This window comes from Brassica napus, chromosome C9 (assembly GCF_020379485.1).
Source record: "Brassica napus cultivar Da-Ae chromosome C9, Da-Ae, whole genome shotgun sequence".
NCBI classification, from domain to species: domain Eukaryota; kingdom Viridiplantae; phylum Streptophyta; class Magnoliopsida; order Brassicales; family Brassicaceae; genus Brassica; species Brassica napus.
The window spans coordinates 58805817-58823387 of record NC_063452.1 but is presented as its reverse complement, the minus strand read 5'-3'; the positions used below and the strand labels follow the sequence as shown (position 1 = coordinate 58823387).

Genomic DNA, 17571 nt, shown 5'->3' with positions numbered 1-17571 from the left:
TAAATAAAAATTATTAGAATATTATTAATATTAAAATGAACCGTTTACATTAATCATGCAAGCAATTACAAGGAGAACGATGTAAAGAAAAGTAAACCGATACTCATCTTAAATTCACCCGGAGCAAATTCTCCAACGAATAAACCATAAATAGAAACACAAATAAAAATTGCACATAAAATCAAAAATGCGCGAATCATCTTTCTTGAAATGAAAAAATCGGAGGAGAGCGATTTGACAATTTTTGAGAGAAGATGAAATGTTTTGGATGAGGAAATGGAGTGAAAATGAGTTGTATTTATAGATGAAAATCATTGTTCATGACCGTTGGAGAAAGGGAAAATTTTTGAAAAATTTTTATAGATGAAAATCATTGTTCATGACCGTTGAGAGAAGATGAAATGTTTTGGATGAGCAAATGGAGTGAAAATGAGTTGTATTTATAGATGAAAATTATTGTTCATGACCGTTGGAGAAAGGGAAAATTTTTGAAATTTTTTTTTGTGACCGTTGGGGTTAAATCGAGTGCATCAAAAATCAGTCTGAAAATATCGTATTAAACAGTCAATCAAATCTATAAAATTTCATAAAAATTAATAAAAGTAAAATTTATGGCAATGAAATATTTATGTTATGACAACAAATCATGCGACGGCTCAGCCGGTCAATGCAGAGTAATAAATAAATTATACGGCGGCTCGGCCGACCAATTAACAATAAGCAGAATATAAGGCGGCTCGGCCGACCAATTAATAATAAACAGGATATAAGGCGGCTCGGCCGACCAATAAAATAATTAAATTATTAATAAATAATATAGGCGGTATTCCGGCCATTATAACATGATATAAATAATAGTAGATGCGGTATACCGACCATTATAGCAGGGTATAAATGATACAAATAAATTTTACCGAATCGCAGAGTGATCGTGCTGATAACGTGTTATAAAATAACTTATGATTTTATAGTATTGAGAAATTTAAATAAGGGCAAAATTTTATACCCGCAGGAAGAAAATAACACTGATAATAAAAGAGAATGTGTTATAAGAAGAACAAGAGATGGTGTGTTTACAATTGATCGAAAAGATCGTTTACATGCAAGTGACAGTGGACTCCATTCAAATTTCTTTCACACGATCATTTCAATGATCGGTGCAGCTTTTGTTGACATCTTCTTTTTCACGTTTACAACAATTAGAACAATGAATGCGAAAGAGGATTAAAGAAAGGTGACATAAGAATACTGTCATGACTCATGTTCCTTGGCTGCGAGTGGTGAGGAGGAGAAAAGCCAAGTTGTTTTGCTCTTCTCTCTTCCTCTCTCTCTATATAATTAAATGTTCTCCTTCATTTGTTGTTAGAAGAATTAAAGAGAGAGTACGTGACAATCTTGTGTTGTGTTTCTCTGTGTTTGGTTTCTCCCGTTAATATAAAACTCTCCACATCTTACCAGCCTTTTTGTATTGCATCCATTCTATTTGGAGGTTGGTTTTGTTTTCAAGAAATGGCTGAAGAGTATGCAGAATGCTTGCTGGAGAATAAATTCCATGAGAACTGCCCTGGCTGCAAGGTTGACCAGATGAAGAGGCTTCGCCGTGGCTTCCCTTTCTCCGAGCTTCTCACCGTTTGGCTCATCGTCCTCTGCACCGGTAAACTCGTCTTCTTCATGGAGATTGAATAAGACGATGAAGAGAATGCCTTTTTTTTTGTCTCTGAAATTGTTTTCTTTTGTAAATTTTCAGCTCTGCCTATTTCCTCTCTTTTCCCATTTCTTTACTTTATGGTGAGTACCCACATAATGCTTTGTAGTAGTTTGCTTCATTTATATATAAATGATTCGTCTGACAACGTGCTGATTTGGATTTTGTGATGATTAGTAAAATTTGGTGTGCTTTAAACTTCTTTTGTTCTGTTGTTTGGTAGATTGGTGATTTTAACATAGCAAAGAAAGAAGAGGACATTGGGTTCTATGCTGGATTTGTTGGTGAGTCATCCTCGTATTAATCTCTCTCTTTTTTGTCTTATATAATCATGAAGTTCTCTGGACTACTACTTTAGATTACAAACTCACATTGTCTCTATACATACATTTGAAGGTTGCTCTTTCATGCTCGGACGAACATTGACATCTGTCATCTGCGGCATTGTGGCTGACCGTTATGGAAGAAAACCTGTAATCCTCATAGGAACTGCTTCAGTGTTAGTAATTTTTACATTGTTTCTTCAATTCTTTTTACATGTTTGCTTTGTTTCCTCATAGTCTAAACACATCCTTCTTGTGACAGGGTCATTTTCAACACTCTATTCGGCCTAAGTGTAAATTTCTGGATGGCCATCATCACAAGGTTTTGCCTAGGTAGTTTCAACGGTCTACTTGGTCCTATAAAGGTGTTTGCCTGTCCTCCTCTTAACATTTTTTTTTGAATACTTACTCCATTTTAACTTATTGAAGCTCATTAAACCGAATATGTTTATGAACTCAGGCTTACGCAATGGAAACAGTCCGTGATGAATATCAAGGTTTGGCACTCTCAGCGGTAAGAAGCACTTGATCCAAAGTTTTAACATATATTTACTTTTCAATCTGAGTAGAGCAACTTAGAATCTTATCAAATCATGTAGGTTAGTACAACATGGGGCATTGGACTCATCATTGGTCCTGCTATGGGAGGCTTTCTTGCTCAGGTCTTCTTCATTAACAAAACAACATTTTTCTTACTCTACCTCGCTCTCACTTCTTGATTGATTCTTGTTTAATCTCCCAATATTGTAGCCTGCTAAGCAATATCCAAGTTTATTCTCAGAAAATTCAGTTTTTGGGAAGTAAGTTTCACTTTCTTCACTTTCATTCAACTAACCTATGTATATAGTCTTATTGGTCTATAAATTATAATGCAGGTTTCCCTACTTGTTGCCGTGCTTAGCAATATCTTGCTTTGCACTTCTGGTTACCATAATTTCATTGCGGATTCCGGTATGCTCTTTTACAATCTCAATGCTCCATTAGAAACTCCTATTTACTGTGTGTTAGCTTAGTCCTAGAAATGGTTACTTTTCTTCTCCAGGAAACATTGCACAATCACAAGATTGATGATGATGCATTATCACCTGATGAGTCTTTTGATGCTCACAAAGCTTTGTCTCATGACCCTGAATCTCATAAAACGACAGAGAGAAATGAGAAAAGCTCTCTTTTAAAGAACTGGCCACTAATTTCATCTATTATCGTCTACTGCATCTTTTCACTTCATGATATGGCTTACACAGAGGTGCCACTTCTCTTCCTACAACATCCATCTTTGTTTATTTGGCCCAATATGTTAAAAAATCTTGAGATTTCTTTCTCCCATAGATCTTTTCATTGTGGGCAAACAGCCCCAGGAAATATGGAGGCTTGGGATACTCCTCTGCCGATGTTGGTTCTGTTCTTGCAATTTCAGGTGTGTCCATACTTCTTCATGCTTACATCTTCAATATTAATGAAACTTTTATGAACTAAACAATAAGTTCTTCTCTATTAGGGTTTGGTCTCCTTATCTTTCAGCTTTCGCTCTACTCTTACGCGGACGACTGCCACAGGGTTACTCTGTTGATAGGACAAGCCATTACTAGAGGCTTTGTTTGCTGAGGACGACTGCAGAGAATGATCTGAGCTGGTGATATTTTCCACTGTTATTGGGTCTGAAAAAGTGGAGAGATCTTCTAGGATATTGGGAACTCCAGTAGGTGGTAAAGTACCAAATTGAATAGAAGGAGGATAACCTGAAGATGTTTCTTTGTTTTAAGAGGCATAAGACTAAGAAGAGTTATTGGTTTCACCCGTTGCAGGTTATCTGAAGCATTGTGCTCTATAAGAGGAACTACGGTTGACGACGAGCTGTGTTGAACGGAACAAGTTTGAAGCTTTTCATTCTTATTTCTTGCTTAAAGATTCTTTTACAACTTGAGATGTCTATTTATATTGAAATCTCGAAACCCTAGTGAATTGCCTCGCTGTCCATTAGGTCTTCATATCTTCATTGGATTCTAGCAGCTGAAATATGTTCTATAACGTTATTGGTTGCTCTGTTCCGTACGTTGCAGGACCACCTCTTTCTTTGTTTTCGGTTTGATAAATTGTAGCCGTTGAATGCTCACGTGTTTGAAAAGGTTTCTGGTTTGGTTCTTCTAAGCTCATCTTAGTGAAGCTTGTCTCAGCCTTTAACATCTCGAAACTCATTCCACATTCAGCTAAATCTTCCTTTTGCTATGTTTCAGAAACCGAACATGATGTTTCTGAAACTGATTTTACCTTATGTTTTCAAGCCATTTGTGCTTTGTCTTTCTTGTCTACATTCGCTATTACAGAAATCTTGTACGAATACTTTGACCGTGATTTGCATTCGATTGCTACTTACGTGATTAGAATCGAATCTTGGTGATGGTTTTAGAAAACGACTTAGATTTAATAATGACTACTAACATACAAAATATACAATGATGTATTGATGTTTGGAGAATAATATATATATAGCAGGAAACAACAAAGTTGTGATACGGAACTCAGTCTCCATGAAACAACAAATCGCAACCGTTAGTTTCCTATCAAACCGCAGACGCGTCGCTTCATTTTTCATTGTTGAAGCTTACACGTCAACGCACAAGATAACGATCTCCTTCTCCACCATTCTTCACGTGTGTTTTTCTCTTACAACAACATGCACTGACCAACAACCAACATAAAAAACAAACGCAGACTTCTATGGAAATTGCCCCTCACGCACTGACGCACATGGCATAATCTCTGGTTGGATTCTGCTTTCGTACCATAGTTGTCATCAATAATAAATAAATAATAAACGTTACTAATGACTACGACCAAAAAGTTGTAAAAAAAAAAAAAATTAAAAGAAACAGTAACTTCTTTATACCAACCACACAAATAATAACGTAATCCGATTTGTATGAAGAAGACTTTTTGCAAAACATTCTTTTATACAAGAGAGACGACCGCCGTCGCCGGGAAGTGACGTCACCTCAAAACCCGCCAAATGGGTGCCACAGACCCCGTAAAGGTTGCTCCTTTCCTACAAATTACTCTTCCTTTTCGATGAATAATGTTGTTAACGATCAGTTTATTTGTAATTAAAGGCTGTGGAAGAGAGAGAAAACAGAGGAGAAGAAAAAACAGAGAAGAAGAAGAAGAAGAAGAAGAAGAAGCAGAGAGGAATAAAGGCTAATGATGAGGAAGAAGGAGGAGATAAAGACGAACTCAACCACCACAGATTCTTAGCGAACTTGAACAGATTGAACCCGACTGTAACACCCCGGCCCAGGTCCAAGTGGAAAAGATCCAACAGAGAGAAACCCTAAGTAACCCTAATCCTAACAACTATAAAAGGAGGTGCCTCGCTACAGCTGAGCCATCAGACACCCACCAAGCGAAGCCCTGCGAAAGTCGAGAGCTGCTGCCGCCACCAGTCCATCGAGGAAGCGCCGCCGACGACCACCGCCCGCGCAACCCGAGTCGCCGATCGCGGGTACCAAGCCGACGGCTTCTCGATTCTGTGGAGTGTAACCGCCTGCGTTTAGATCGTCAAGGTAAAACCTCAGATCCCTGTTCCTCTTAACTCATCGGTGATGGCAGATCTGAGATCTAAAACCCCTTTTCTCTCATCCAGACTTCGGAGAGCCAGATCTGGAACAGAACCTACTTCCTTGCTATCCTAGAACCAGATCCACAACCAACTAAGGTGAGGACTTGTCTGTGAACTCCTCTCAAGATTCCTAACCCCGTATAGTATTAGGAAGTAACTAGTATGAGCTAGGTTGATTGTTATGAGGAATGAATTCAATGATGAGATTGATGAATGTTAGTAAATGATTGAGAGTCTAGAATGACTAAGGAAAGAAAGAGTCTAGAAAGACTAAGAGTAAACTGAGAAATTGAATGAAGTACAAACCACCGAGGGACTGGTGGGGAGTATGGGAAAACGCGGCGGCCGTAGCGTTCAAAAACGGTAGGGTAAGAATAGAGGCGCCGGTAAGATTGAGTCACGCCAAGTCTTGGCGGGAAAGGGCCGTAATACACTGCAAAGGGTATAGACTACATCCAAGGGAACCGGATGCCGAGTGTACCAGGGCAGGCGGCTCCATAGGGATGCAGCAAGAAAAGGGGAGGGTTGGTCCGCTTGAGCTGTGTAGGTCCTAGGTGTCTAGGATGATGAATATGAATTGCTAGCCCTGTTAGTTTACGTTTTAATACTTGCTGTGTTATGTGTTTTGATAAGAGTTAATGGGTTCCTAGAACCCGTCCTCACTGAGTATTTTCCAAAATGCTCACCCCTCCCTTCCGCAGGTACGGCCGAGGAAACGCAGAAGTAAGGTTGGAGTGGTGCTGGTTCTTGGGTCGGGGATGCTGTTATTTTCGTCTACTTTATTTTCAAATCATTTGTCTTTCAAGATTAGTATTCAAGCTTGTTTTTCCTAAGATTCGCGTTAAGGATTTTTAAGCAATAAAAAGGATTTGAGATTTCTTTATATTGTTTAAGTCGTTTAAATCATAAAAGGGACCAGTAAGGGATACACGGGTTGTCGGAAAAGTAGACAAGTGTACCCTTACCCCATCCTGGGAACCCCATGAGGAGATGGGGAAGGGACGGGTCTTTCAATTGGTATCAGAGCCAGGTTAAAACCCGTCCGGTTCCGTCCGGATGGGTACTGGCAGTTAGTTTCTTTTGGTGGTCCGGATTTTGTTTTTCTTTATTTTATTCGATTTCTTTGGGAATGGGTCATTTCTCTCTCTAAGGCACCACTTCAGCTGAATCCTGCTCTACTCATCATAGCGACATCTCTCTTTAATTAAGGGCACCTTACTACCGGAACTTAACATTTCCGTTATGACAGGATGCCTCCCAGGAACGCCAGACAAGCTCGGCCCGAAACCATGGCCCAAAGGGCAGCCAGGCGAGCTGCCAGGGCCGCGTCACAGGCTACCAGTGACAACGGAAGCCATGCCGGAGATGGCGTGGGGGAAAATCAAGGGAACGGACCCGCTCAAGGGCAAGACCAAGTGAACGGACCTGCTCAAGGGCAAGGTCAGGCCGCCATGGACGCAGCGGCAGTGGAAGAACTACGGAGATACCGAGAGGCATATGGGGGTAGACTGCCCCAGGAAGGTGTGGCGGGTGGAGGACTCGTGCCACCCCTAGCGGTTCCCGCCACTGTCCATGCGCCCTCCTATTGGGACATGATGAAGCAGCTAAAAAGCATGCAGATGGAGATGTTTGGTGGGGGAGCTGACCCGATCACCGCAGACAACTGGAGGAGGAAGTTGGAAAAGAACTTTCTCTCAGCCCGGTGCCCACCGGAGTACCGTAGAGACTTGGCCACCCACCATTTGAAAGACGACGCCTTGGTCTGGTGGGATTGTGTAGTGGAAGGTGCAAGGGATCAACCCGAACTGACTTGGGAGGACTTCCTAGAGGAATTCAATAACAAGTACTTTCCCCGGGAAGCAATGGATAAGATGGAGGGCAGGTTTCAGGACATCAGCCAGGGGTCTCGGGATGTGCGTAAGTACGGTGAGGAATTCAACCGACTCCGAAGGTTCGCAGGGCGCCACATGACAGAAAACGAACTGATTCGCCGTTTCATGAAAGGGTTGAGAATCGAGATCAAGAACAGCTGCAGTGTTCGGGAATTCCGCACCCTGAATGAACTGGTGGAAAAGGCAGTTGAACAAGAGGTGGGAATAGAGGAGGAACGCAAGCAGAATCAGACAACTAGAGCCGCAAAGCGACCGCGTGAGACTTCAACCCCCTCGGACAGCGGGACTGCTCGCACCCCTTGTGCCGAATGCGGGAGGATGCACTACGGCGAGTGCAAAGGACCAGGATGTTTCAAATGCGGGCAATTGGGGCATATCAAACGGAATTGCCCGCAGCTCAATGACGGGACAGTCACCAAGACACCCAACACAACGTGCCAACTATGTGGGCGTTACGGGCATGCGGCCCGGGAGTGCCGTGACCGGACCGAGGCAGGAACCGGGGCTGCACTGCCGGCACCGCCACCAAAGAAGCCAGCAACACTACCAAGAGTGTTCGTTGCAGGGAACAACCATGGAACTGAGACCATAGTAGGTAATTAACTATGTTAATTATTCTTATCAAATCAAATGACAAAAGAATGAGTTTTAGGGAATTAGACGCTTAGGTATAGTCTTCGTGCAGGGATGGTGAAGGTCGGAGGAGTTGTAGCATATACACTCTTCGACACGGGGGCCACCCACAGTTTTGTGAGCCAGGACCTAACCAGGAGATGGAATTTCCAGGGAAAGTACGAGGGCCGAACCACACGGGTCGAGACCGCCGGACCGGATGAGATGTCCGCCATGGGAGTATTCGTGGGAGTGGCCGTGGAACTCACCGGAGTGCTCATGCCAGTTGACTTGCTGAAACTGGAAATGGGACGGTACGAGATGATCCTCGGAATGGACTGGTTATCACAATACGGGGCGGTTATTGACTGTAACGGAGCAAACATACGGATCCCCAGGGAGGGAGGACGAGTGGTGTTTGAAGGACCAAAAACCAAGACCGGGGTCACGATCATATCGATGGCACAAGCCGGAGAACTAATTAGAAGGGGGCACGATGCGTACCTGGCCACTATAGAAATGTTGGAGGCACCCAAGGAACCAAGGTTAGAAGATGTGGCTGTGGCGAGAGAATTAGCGGACGTGTTCGAACCCCTGCAGGGACCACCGCCAAATCGAGACAGTGCGTTCACGATCGAGTTGGAACCAGGAACTGCACCTGTCTCCAAGGCCCCCTATCGTCTGGCACCGGCGGAAATGGCCGAGTTGCGGGAACAGTTGGAACACTTGATAGGTAAGGGATTCATACGGCCAAGCAGCTCACCATGGGGAGCTCCGGTGCTCTTTGTAAGGAAGAAGGATGGAAGCTTGAGACTCTGCATTGATTATAGAGGACTGAATAAGGTGACCATCAAGAACAAGTACCCACTACCCAGGATCGACGAACTGTTGGACCAGTTGGAAGGAGCGACCTGGTTCTCCAAGATAGACCTTGCATCGGGATACCATCAAATTCCTATAGCCGAGAAGGATGTACAGAAGACGGCGTTCCGCACACGTTATGGACATTTTGAATTCGTCGTAATGCCGTTTGGGCTAACCAACGCACCAGCAGCCTTCATGGGTATGATGAATAATGTCTTCCGAGAATACTTGGACCGCTGCGTGATAGTTTTTATCGACGATATACTCATCTACTCTCGGAGCAAGGAGGAACACGACTGGCACCTTAGGATAGTGTTGGAAAAACTGCGCGAACATAAGTTGTACGCAAAATTAAGCAAGTGTAGTTTCTGGCAAAGGAAGATAGGATTCCTCGGACACGTTATCACGGAGGCTGGGGTAGCGGTAGACCAGGAAAAGATCAAAGCCATAATCCAATGGCCTATCCCAAAGAATGCCACGGAAGTAAGGAGCTTTTTGGGTCTGGCAGGGTACTACCGGAAGTTTGTACGAGATTTCGCCACCACCGCAAAACCCCTCACCAGGTTAACCGGAAAGGACACCAAGTTTGATTGGTCCGATTCGTGCACCAAAGGGTTCGAACAACTGAAACATCAGCTGACGCAGACACCGGTACTGGTCCTGCCACGAACCGGTATACCGTTTGTGGTATACACGGATGCCTCTGGGGTGGGAGTAGGGTGTGTACTCATGCAAGAGGAACGAGTAATTGCTTACGCATCAAGACAACTAAAGAAGCACGAAGCCAATTATCCCACACACGACCTGGAACTTGCGGCTGTTGTCTTCGCCCTAAAGATCTGGCGGGCTTATTTGTACGGAGAGAAAGTTCAAGTATTTACTGACCACAAGAGCTTGAAGTACGTCTTCACGCAGGCTGACCTGAACCTTAGGCAAAGAAGGTGGATGGAAATGCTAGCCGATTTCGACTTACAAATCGATTACCACCCTGGGAAGGGAAACCCAGTAGCAGATGCACTTAGCAGGAGAAGGTCCGATGTCTCAGGGGCCAGAGAGGTGCAAGAACTCTCGGGGATTTTGGCGACCCTAAGCCTGAGGGCCACGACGGTTCAGCAGGACGGAATGGGACTCGAAGCATTGGACCAGGCAGATTTACTATGGAGAATCAAGGAAGAACAGAAGAAGGACGACAGCTTACTGGAGAAGGTCAACAAACAAGTCATAGGATATCGAACCACAGAAAATGGGACCATCCTATTCCGAAATAGGGTTAGTGTTCCGAATAACTGGGACCTGAGAAGAGAAATTTTGAGACAAGCACATCAGACGCGTTTCTCCATCCACCCCGGAAGTACTAAGATGTACCGGGACCTCAAACGATATTATCACTGGGATGGAGTGAAAAGCGACGTGGCAACATGGGTCTCCCAGTGTCCAACTTGTCAAGTAGTAAAGGCAGAAAAGAGGGTACCGAGTGGATTATTGCAGGGCTTACCACTACCCCAATGGAAATGGGACATGGTCACTATGGACTTCGTGACAGGATTGCCCCGGATAACGGGCAATAAGGAAGCAATATGGGTAATAGTGGATCGACTCACAAAGACGGCGCATTTCATCGCCATCAAGAAGACTGATGGAGCAGACATACTTGCCCGCAAGTACCTAGACACCGTGGTACAGCTGCATGGAATACCTGTGAGCATTGTGTCAGATAGGGATCCCAAGTTCACTTCGACCTTCTGGCAAGCGTTCCAAAAGGAATTGGGCACCAAGGTACACCTTAGCACGGCCTACCATCCCAGACCGACGGTCAGTCAGAACGTACGATACAGACACTGGAGGACATGCTACGAGCATGTGTCTTGGACTGGGGTGGGAAGTGGGGAGAGTACCTGCCACTGGTGGAATTTGCGTACAACAATAGCTATCATTCTAGCATTGGAATGTCTCCGTTCGAGGCCCTATATGGGAGGCCCTGTCGAACCCCTATATGCTGGACCGAAGTGGGGGAGCGACGTGGTATGGAGCCAAGTCTGATTAGTGAAACAGTAGAACAGGTAAACCTGTTGAAGGATCGTCTCAAAGAGGCTCACGACCGTCAGAAAAGCTATGCTGACCAGCGCTGGAAACATCTAGAATTCGCAGTAGGAGACGAAGTATACTTAAAGATGCGTACGTTCCACGAAAATGACCCGAACTGGAAACTAAAGAAACTCAAGCCTAGATACATGGGTCCTTTTGTCATCACGGAGCGAATCGGAGTAGTAGCGTATCGACTGGTGCTACCACCCGACATGGCAGACTTTCACGATGTGTTCCACGTGTCAGTCTTACGGAAGGTGGTGCGGGAGCCTGAACTGGTCTTGTCCCAGCCACCCCGGGATGCGCAACCCAACTTAACCCTGAATAGTACCCCCACCAGGATCCTGGACCGGAAAGAGATAGATGTCCACGGAAAGAAGGTGCGGATGGTACTAGTACGATGGGAAAGAGATGGGATACCTGAGGAGGTATGGGAGCGCGAGTTCCAATTTTTGGAGGCCTATCCGGGGATGTTCCAGACAGAGACACAGCCGAATTCGGGGACGAATTCAGTTCTAGTGGGGGAGAATTGTAACAACCCGGCCCAGGCCCAAGTGGAAAAGACCCAACAGAGAGAAACCCTAAGTAACCCTAATCCTAACAACTATAAAAGGAGGTGCCTCCCTACAGCTGAGCCATCAGACACCCACCAAGCGAAGCCCTGCGAGAGTCGAGAGCTGCTTCCGCCACCAGTCCACCGAGGAAGCGCCGCCGATGACCACCGCCCGCGCAACCCGAGTCACCGATCGCGGGTACCAAGCCGACGGCTTCTCGATTCTGTGGAGTGTAACTGCCTGCGTTTAGATCGTTAAGGTAAAACCTCAGATCCCTGTTCCTCTTAAGTCATCGGTGATGGCAGATCTGAGATCTAAAACCCCTTTTCTCTCATCCAGACTTCGGAGAGCCAGATCCGGAACAGAACCTACTTCCTTGCTATCCTAGAACCAGATCCACAACCAACTAAGGTGAGGACTTGTCTGTGAACTCCTCTCAAGATTCCTAACCCCGTATAGTATTAGGAAGTAACTAGTATGAGCTAGGTTGATTGTTATGAGGAATGAATTCAATGATGAGATTGATGAATGTTAGTAAATGATTGAGAGTCTAGAATGACTAAGGAAAGAAAGAGTCTAGAATGACTAAGAGTAAAATGAGAAATTGAATGAAGTACAAACCACCGAGGAACTGGTGGGGAGTATGGGAAAACGCGGCGGCCGTAGCGTTCAAAAACGGCAGGGTAAAAATAGAGGCGCCGGTAAGATTGAGTCACGCCGAGTCTTGGCGGGAAGGGGCCGTAATACACTGCAAAGGGTATAGACTACATCCAAGAGAATCGGATGCCGAGTGTACCAGGGCAGGCGGCTCCATAGGGATGCAGCAAGAAAAGGGGAGGGTTGGTCCGCTTGAGCTGTGTAGGTCCTAGGTGTCTAGGATGATGAATATGAATTGCTAGCCCTGTTAGTTTACGTTTTAATACTTGTTGTGTTATGTGTTTTGATAAGAGTTAACGGGTTCCTAGAACCCGTCCTCACTGAGTATTTCCCAAAATGCTCACCCCTCCCTTCCGCAGGTACGGCCGAGGAAACGCATGAGTAAGGTTGGAGTGGTGTTGGTTCTTGGGTCGGGGATGCTGTTATTTTCGTCTACTTTATTTTCAAATCATTTGTCTTTCAAGATTAGTATTCAAGCTTGTTTTTCCTAAGATTCGCGTTAAGGATTTTTAAGCAATAAAAAGGATTTGAGATTTCTTTATACTGTTTAAGTCGTTTAAATCATAAAGGGGACCAGGGATACACGGGTTGTCGGAAAAGTAGACAAGTGTACCCTTACCCCGTCCTGGGAACCCCATGAGGAGATGGGGAAGGGACGGTTCTTTCACCGACGAACCCTCTTCGAATCATTGTCAACAATGGCGGCGGCGGTAGATTCACCACTCTGAGAATGTGCATATCAGGTTGATAAGGCACCAGTGTGAAGGTGTTTATTTCATCAAAAGACACCATCTCCTCTGTCTTTGCTTCATTCCAGCCAGGATGTTTAAGCGCCTCAGTCACAGTTTGTGGTTCGGTTGGAGTTGAAGTGACTGTGAAGAGAACATAACGAGAATTTGGTTTAACCATTCCCACTTTTGATCGCATGATCATGGGATGTTGAGATAGATTTGCTGGAACAATAGGTGAAGGTTGAGTGACTGAATCTTCTTGAGCTGTCACATGGTTACTCTGTTGATAGGACAAGCCATTACTAAAGGCTTTGTTTGCTGAGGACGACTGCAGAGAATGATCTGAGCTGGTGACATTTTCCACTGTTATTGGGTCTGAAAAAGTGGAGAGATCTTCTAGGATATTGGGAACTCCAGTAAGTGGTAAAGTACCAAATTGAATAGAAGGAGGATAACCTAAAGATGTTTCTTTGTTTTGAGAGGCAGAAGACCGAGAAGAGTTACTGGTTTCACCCGTTGCAGGGTTATCTGAAGCATTGTGCTCTATAAGAAGAACTACAGCTGATGACGAGCTGTGTTGAACGGAACAAGTTTGAAGTTTTTCATTTTTATTTCTTGCTTAAAGATTCTTTTACAACTTGAGATGTCTATTTATATTGAAATCTCGAAATCCTAGTGAATTGCCTCGCTGTCCATTAGGTCTTCATATCTTCATTGGATTCTAGCAGCTGAAATCTGTTATGTAATGTTATTGGTTGCTCTGTTCCGTACGTTGCAGGACCACCTCTTTTGTCTCTTTCTTTGTTTTCGGTTTGATAAATTGTAGCCGTTGAATGCTATGTTTGAAAGGGTTTCTGGTTTGGTTTTTCTAAGCCCATCTTAGTGAAGCTTGTCTCAGCCTTTAACATCTCGAAGCTCATTCCACATTTAGCTAAATTTTCCAATTTCCTATGTTTTAGAAACAGAATATTATGTTTCTGAAACTGATTTTACCTACTGTTTTCAAGCCATTTGTGCTTTGTCTTTCTTGTCTACATTCACCGTTACAGAAATCTTGTACGAATACTTTGACCGTGATTTGCATTCGATTGCTACTTACGTGATTAGAATCGAATCTTGGTGATGGTTTTAGAAAACGACTTAGATTTAATAATGATTACTAACATACAAAATATACAATGATGTATTGATGTTTGGAGAATAATATATATATAGCAGGAAACAACAAAGTTGTGATACGGAACTCAGTCTCCATGAAACAACAAATCGCAACCGTTAGTTTCCTATCAAACCGCAGACGCGTCGCTTCATTTTTCATTGTTGAAGCTTACATGTCAACGCACAAGATAACGATCTCCTTCTCCACCATTCTTCACGTGTGTTTTTCTCTTACAACAACATGCACTGTTGTTAACCACCTCTTGGTGACCCAGTGATAGGCGGACTCCGGTGAGCTAAGCGATCCGGGTTCGAAGGCACCCCACTACGGTTAAATCACTAGGTGGTCACCCGGGCCCATCCTGCTACTTCTGGGGTGGAAATGAAGTGGCTGCTGCAGGCTTCGAGGGATGTCTGGACCCCGGTCTGGGACCCTCGGTTAACAAAAAGAAAAAAAAAAAAAAAACATGCACTGACCAACAAAAAAAACAAACGTAGACTTATATGGAAATTGCGCCTCACGCACTGACGCACATGGCATGATCTCTGGTTGGATTCTGCTTTCGTACCATAGTTGTCATCAATAATAAATAAATAATAAACGTTACTAATGACTACGACCAAAAAGTTGTAAAAAAAACAAAATTAAAAGAAACAGTAACTTCTTTACGCCAACCACACAAATAATAACGTAATCCGATTTGTAAGAAGAAGACTTTTTGCAAAACATTCTTTTATAGAAGAGAGACGACCCCCGTCGCCGGGAAGTGACGTCACCTCAAAACCTGCCAAATGGGTGCCACAGACCCCGTAAAGGTTTCTCCTTTCCTACAAATTACTCTTCCTTTTCGATGAATAGTCTTGTTAACGATCAGTTTATTTGTAGTTAAAGGCTGTGGAAGAGAGAGAAAACAGAGGAGAAGAAAAAACAGAGAAGAAGAAGAAGAAGCAGAGAGGAGTAAAGGCTAATGATGAGGAAGAAGGAGGAGATAAAGACGAACTCAACCACCACAGATTCTTAGCGAACTTGAACAGATTGAACCCGACGAACCCTCTTCGAATCATTGTCAACAATGGCGGCGGCGGTAGATTCACCACTCCGCCTCCTCCTAACCCCGCGCAGCCGCTCCGATCATCCTCAAGAGCTCCTCCGCCGATACAGACTCCTCCCGTTCGCGCGCCGCCGCCGGAAGAGCCTCAGCCTCCGCCGTCTCCCTCTCCGCCTCCGCTTCAGCATCAGTCCCGTTCCCTCTTCTCACAAACCCCTCAAGTAAATCTTGCATCTCTGTCGGAAAGTTACCATTTTTAGATCGTTAGTTGAGTTAAAGTTTCCTAATTTGTTTTTGCTGCAGGAAACTTTGGCGTCGTTGAACTCGTCAAAGTACACAAACAAGTTCTTTCTCTTCCTCTTCATCCTTCACAAGATCGCGGCCATCGGTTTCGTATGCTTCCTCGTCTTCAGAGGCGTCCAGGGTCTCATCGGCTCCAACGGCAGCGTCAAACGCAAAGAGCAACGCATCCTCAGATTCCTACTTCCGCAAGTCGAAGCCGCGTCTCTCCTAAGCATCGTACTCGCGTTCTCCTGGCAAATGGCGATCCGTCTCTGGCCTGAGTTCATGATCCACTTCATCCTCTGGAGCACGTTCCTGATGTCTCTCTCCTCAGGAATCCTCTTGCTCTGTTTCCAAATGCCAGCCACCGATGGCGTTGGTGTTTCCCTCATCGCCTTCTCTATTGGAAACGGTTTATACGCTTGCTGGGTCACACGCCGGATCAAGTTCTGTACCAAGATACTGGTCAAGTCTTTAGAGCCAGTTTCAAAGTTCTCTGACTTGAACTTACCAACCTACTACATGCTAGCCGCTGGCTTCTTCTGGATGTCGCTTTGGATCTTCGGTGTCGTCGGTGCGTTGAATTTTTATTTCCCGCCGCTTGTGATTATCGGTTTGGTGTTGAGCTTGGCTTGGACGACGGAAGTGATGAGGAACGTTGTTAATCTGACTGTGAGTAGAGTCATCGCTCTGTTCTATCTTAGAGGGATGCAGTCTAGTACAAGGTTTAGTTTCCAAAGAGCCTTGTCTCGTAACCTAGGGAGCGCGTGTTTGGGGTCTCTCTTTGTTCCGACGATCGAAGCGCTTAGGATCGTGGCGAGGGGGTTAAACTTGCTTAAAGGTGAAGATGAGTTCATGTTTTGCTGCGCTAATTGCTGTCTTAAACTCATGACGTTTATATTCGAGCATGGCAATGGCTGGGCCTTTGTGCAGGTATTATTATTATTATTAGTAAAATGTTTTTTTCACTAAGTTTTGTTTCTGTTGTTTGAGTAAATGTTTGTGAATGTGTGTGGCAGATAGCAGCGTATGGGAAAGGGTTTGTGAGGGCGTCGCAAGACACATGGAAACTGTTTGAGGATGTTGATATGGTTGAGGTAGTGGATGCGGACATAACAAGCTCTATATGTTTCCTCACGGGGATATGCAGTGGCTGCGTCTGTGTTATTGTGGCGGTCGCTTGGACGCACACGGTTTATAAGCCTTTTACAGCTACCATCTCCTTGCTTGCCTTCTTCATTGGATACCTCATGGTAAAATGACACTTTCTGTTTAGATTTTTATGTTTTTATTCAGTTAGTATTATTCTCATTATCATCATTGGATGTGTTTAAAACAGACGAGGATCTCAATGGCATTGCCTCACGCATGCGTGAGTTGCTACTACGCATGCTACGCTGAGAATCCAGAGAGCAGATTCTTTGACAAAACCATAAAAGATAGACAAGCTTTGATCAAAAATGGTCGTGTTGTTGTCCACACCCCTAGAGTCCGCCGTGCTCTAGCCTAGACCGGCTCTGGCTACTTGATATTTTTTTCTCCTTCTTGCCTAATTGAATTGTATTTAAAATTTGATAACTAATTTAGTGAGTGAAAGTGGTAGTGTCAATATCAGTGGGGGTGGGGAAGAAAGAATGTGGTTACAATCCAACTAAGCAAAGTTGGTTGAGCCTTTTTTGTTTCTTCTTCTTTGTTGTTGAAACCCTTCAATGACTTTCTGTACATATATTTATTTCCTCATTATTTGTTGGTTCATATCTGTACATTACAACATGGGTAATTGGGTATATTCTTTTCTCAACTTGGGAACTTGTTGAATTTTTTTTTTTTGATTAGGACGTCATGCATCTGCGTGGTTAGTAGATCCGTTGTTGTAAACATATTGATGAATATTGTTCCTATGAATTATTTCGATTATTGTTATTTTACCAGCAAAGAAGCAGCCTTAAGTTGTCTACGAAGGACCACAGCAATAGCCCATAAATGCACACTGCCGGCTATAGAATAGCACGCCAAGGCTGAAATGCTATTTGTAGAGAGATGGTG

At 44.1% G+C, this 17571-nt stretch overlaps 2 protein-coding genes and 1 long non-coding RNA gene across 6 annotated transcripts; 2 read left to right on the top strand and 1 right to left on the bottom strand.

Annotated features, from left to right (window-relative positions):
- The first annotated feature begins 1102 nt into the window (after nucleotides 1–1102).
- LOC106372270 (protein ZINC INDUCED FACILITATOR-LIKE 1) lies at nucleotides 1103–4044 on the top strand. 2 transcript variants are annotated; one of them, XR_007329060.1, is made up of 13 exons: nucleotides 1103–1654; nucleotides 1748–1788; nucleotides 1929–1989; nucleotides 2102–2204; nucleotides 2291–2393; nucleotides 2489–2542; nucleotides 2628–2690; nucleotides 2779–2828; nucleotides 2904–2979; nucleotides 3071–3274; nucleotides 3358–3445; nucleotides 3527–3734; nucleotides 3834–4044. XR_007329060.1 is itself a non-coding variant. In XM_022709939.2 (12 exons), the coding sequence occupies exons 1-12, from the start codon at nucleotides 1510–1512 to the stop codon at nucleotides 3631–3633; spliced, it is 1095 nt and encodes a 364-aa protein (XP_022565660.1). In that variant the 5' UTR covers nucleotides 1103–1509; the 3' UTR covers nucleotides 3634–4044. The 2 variants fall into 2 exon arrangements, 1 of the variants encoding a protein (XP_022565660.1); XM_022709939.2 differs by having other exon boundaries at nucleotides 3527–4044.
- A 382-nt stretch (nucleotides 4045–4426) lies between these two features.
- Nucleotides 4427–5161, bottom strand: LOC125593124. Its single transcript, XR_007329061.1, has 2 exons — nucleotides 4920–5161; nucleotides 4427–4799 (listed from the first exon to the last, which is right to left on the bottom strand). It is a non-coding gene; the product is annotated as an uncharacterized LOC125593124 (long non-coding RNA).
- Nucleotides 5162–5423: 262 nt separating this feature from the next.
- Nucleotides 5424–17280, top strand: LOC106369918 (protein PNS1). 3 transcript variants are annotated; one of them, XM_048769211.1, is made up of 7 exons: nucleotides 5424–5585; nucleotides 5666–5737; nucleotides 14255–15010; nucleotides 15081–15464; nucleotides 15547–16458; nucleotides 16545–16778; nucleotides 16865–17280. In XM_048769211.1, exons 3-7 carry the CDS (start codon nucleotides 14987–14989, stop codon nucleotides 17033–17035), a joined length of 1725 nt encoding a protein of 574 aa, XP_048625168.1. In that variant the 5' UTR covers nucleotides 5424–5585; nucleotides 5666–5737; nucleotides 14255–14986; the 3' UTR covers nucleotides 17036–17280. The 3 variants fall into 3 exon arrangements, with proteins under 3 accessions (XP_048625168.1, XP_048625170.1, XP_048625169.1); XM_048769213.1 differs by lacking the exons at nucleotides 5424–5585; nucleotides 5666–5737 and having other exon boundaries at nucleotides 14702–15010; nucleotides 15087–15464; XM_048769212.1 differs by lacking the exons at nucleotides 5424–5585; nucleotides 5666–5737 and having other exon boundaries at nucleotides 14703–15004.
- Nucleotides 17281–17571: the final 291 nt, after the last annotated feature.

Coding starts and splice junctions, on each gene's coding strand:
- LOC106372270 (XM_022709939.2), top strand. CDS start 1,510: ATGGCTGAAGAGTATGCAGAATGCTTGCTGGAGAATAAATTCCATGAG. Junction 2,980..3,070: donor TAATTTCATTGCGGATTCCG/GTATGCTCTTTT, acceptor TTTCTTCTCCAG/GAAACATTGCACAATCACAA. Junction 3,275..3,357: donor ATGATATGGCTTACACAGAG/GTGCCACTTCTC, acceptor TTTCTCCCATAG/ATCTTTTCATTGTGGGCAAA.
- LOC106369918 (XM_048769211.1), top strand. CDS start 14,987: ATGGGTGCCACAGACCCCGTAAAG. Junction 15,011..15,080: donor GTGCCACAGACCCCGTAAAG/GTTTCTCCTTTC, acceptor GTTTATTTGTAG/TTAAAGGCTGTGGAAGAGAG. Junction 16,459..16,544: donor ATGGCTGGGCCTTTGTGCAG/GTATTATTATTA, acceptor TGTGTGTGGCAG/ATAGCAGCGTATGGGAAAGG.